Genomic DNA, 2,139 nt, shown 5'->3' on the forward strand with positions numbered 1-2,139 from the left:
CACTGCTTTCTATCATCCCTCACATCCTCCAACTAACTTTCCTTCTCATTTTACAACAGGTCATCCAATCACGAGGGCACAGCCGACAATCGCAGCCCCGGATTATACCCTTCCCAGCTCCATTATACAAACTAAATCACCATATTCTCTTTTCACAGCCACTCCGATGCCTGTTCCGCTCAATGCAGTTGCCATGGAACCCCCACCAGTTTCTCAATCCATCCGCGCTCAGATCCTCTCAGGTACGGACATAGACCTCTCTTCTCCGTTGTCTCTCCTCCCGGCAACCGAATCAGACCGCCAAGTGGATCACTGCGTCAAAAGGTGTGTATACGGGAGAATTCGGACAATGAAAACGCCCGCGAAATGTGCTGTTTGGCAGGGATCTTTGGAACTTTGTTATGCGTACCTGTAAATGCCTGTAAAGGCCCGAAAACAGGAACTTGTCTGACCACATGCTGTTAGTTGATGGCTTGGCTTTTTAAATGCTAATTTATTTTGGGACTGGCTCAAGTTTGCCCCTATTCCCCTGCCCCCCTCATTAGTATTCGGGAAAGGTGATAGGCTTTACATTGCGTCAATCTTCAACAAGTGTTACGGAGAGCAGAGTGGAGATGTTACTCCTTTACATAGGGACAATATGGCTATTAAATCTCTGAGTCCGAACGAAAACAGACTGGTGTATATGGCAAATGAAAGTTTGAAGAGGATATTTGAAAAGCTGGAGATGATGGACATGAGGTTGGATAAGATGGAGGCTGACATCAATGAGCTCAAAGAGGCAAAAGAGGAGCCTGCTTCAAAGAAATTAAAGAGAGCTGGGAATAATTCTGTTGCGGTAAGTTATTTTCTGACCATCACAGTGTCTGCTTAACTTTGTGTGCTTTATGTATAAATCTATTCGAATTGAGCCCTTATACTATGTTGGATTTTTACAGGAAGCTGTATGGAGATTGCAAAATGGGGAAAACAACATACACAAATATGACGCACAGACAAGGTATATCTTTAAAACTATGCTTTCAGAACAGTCTTTTCTTCTAAATTATATTTTTAATCAAGCTTCTTTAATTACTGCTTCACAGTCTATCCTCCCCCCACAACCTCGAGGTCATAATCTTTTTAATGGCTGTACCGGACGTAGATCCTGCTGTTGTTAAAGGTAAGTCACAAGAGAATGTACCAAGGCTACAACTTTTTAACTGTATAGATTAGTTAGTTACAAATAAACATATTCTCCCCCTCTCTATCTCCTTCTCTCTAGCATCCTGCAAGACATATTTTGAAACTGTTAGAAGGGGTTACAGGATGGCCCAAGATGATAACAAAGACAAGATGGAGGACAGCAGGATCATTATGCTCATGAGACAAAGAAAAAGAAGAGTAAGTATAAATACATATAAATCTGAGTAAAAGCCTCAGCCTGGGAGAGGCTCCCATCCCAACACATTTGATATTTTCAGTGGTTTAATTACTTTTTTCCCTCCCATTTTGCAGCTACTGAGCTGCAGGACTGGGGTTCTCCAGACAGAGGAAGATGCAGCTATCTGGAAGACTGCAACAGTTGACCACATGTCTGAAGAGTAGGATGCCATATTGGATGGAAAGTCGGTGTGGGTTGTTCGGGTTATTATATTGTTTTACATATATTATACACAGGCCATATATATTATATGGGGTTATTTATTGTATGACTAATAGTAAAATGTATTCTGTGCTAATGTTTTTTTTTTATTTATAGAGTTTTGACAGTGTGTATATAAATATATATGTCATGTGCCCAGTGTCATTTACAAATAATAAAAATTGATTGTCTTGACATTATAACCATGAACACCAATGACAATGAATATTAATAATGAGTAATAATAAACCCAAATGAGGCCATAAACTGGACCAATAGAGTGGGGGTTTAGAGGAGGGACAAAGCATTGAGCACCCAATCCTATGTAAGATCTCTGACCAATTGAAGGAGGCCACTGCCTTGTGTCCCAAAGGTGTGAAATGCTAATGTTCCCTTGCATTGACCCCGACCTGGGGATTATTCACCATGGTAACTGATGGCCCTAGTGGCTCCCTGCTGTGCCCCAAACTTGGTACATATCCAGGAGTTTTCGGGATTGTGTGACGGGACAGCAA

General features: G+C 41.5%; 1 protein-coding gene across 2 annotated transcripts; it reads left to right on the plus strand.

The window, feature by feature from the left end:
• Nucleotides 1–313: 313 nt before the first annotated feature.
• On the plus strand, nucleotides 314–1,834 carry LOC148970107 (uncharacterized). 2 transcript variants are annotated; one of them, XM_089125279.1, is made up of 5 exons: nucleotides 314–838; nucleotides 939–1,000; nucleotides 1,086–1,162; nucleotides 1,265–1,387; nucleotides 1,498–1,834. In XM_089125279.1, exons 1-5 carry the CDS (start codon nucleotides 641–643, stop codon nucleotides 1,566–1,568), a joined length of 531 nt encoding a protein of 176 aa, XP_088981405.1. In that variant the 5' UTR covers nucleotides 314–640; the 3' UTR covers nucleotides 1,569–1,834. The 2 variants fall into 2 exon arrangements, with proteins under 2 accessions (XP_088981405.1, XP_088981404.1); XM_089125278.1 differs by having other exon boundaries at nucleotides 1,265–1,383; nucleotides 1,498–1,815.
• The last annotated feature ends 305 nt before the right edge of the window (nucleotides 1,835–2,139 follow it).

Source organism: Pimephales promelas, chromosome 21, assembly GCF_988280905.1.
Source record: "Pimephales promelas chromosome 21, fPimPro1.hap1.1, whole genome shotgun sequence".
In the NCBI taxonomy this organism is placed as follows: domain Eukaryota; kingdom Metazoa; phylum Chordata; class Actinopteri; order Cypriniformes; family Leuciscidae; genus Pimephales; species Pimephales promelas.

Coding starts and splice junctions, on each gene's coding strand:
- LOC148970107 (XM_089125278.1), top strand. CDS start 641: ATGGCTATTAAATCTCTGAGTCCGAACGAAAACAGACTGGTGTATATG. Junction 1,001..1,085: donor AAATATGACGCACAGACAAG/GTATATCTTTAA, acceptor ACTGCTTCACAG/TCTATCCTCCCCCCACAACC. Junction 1,163..1,264: donor AGATCCTGCTGTTGTTAAAG/GTAAGTCACAAG, acceptor CCTTCTCTCTAG/CATCCTGCAAGACATATTTT.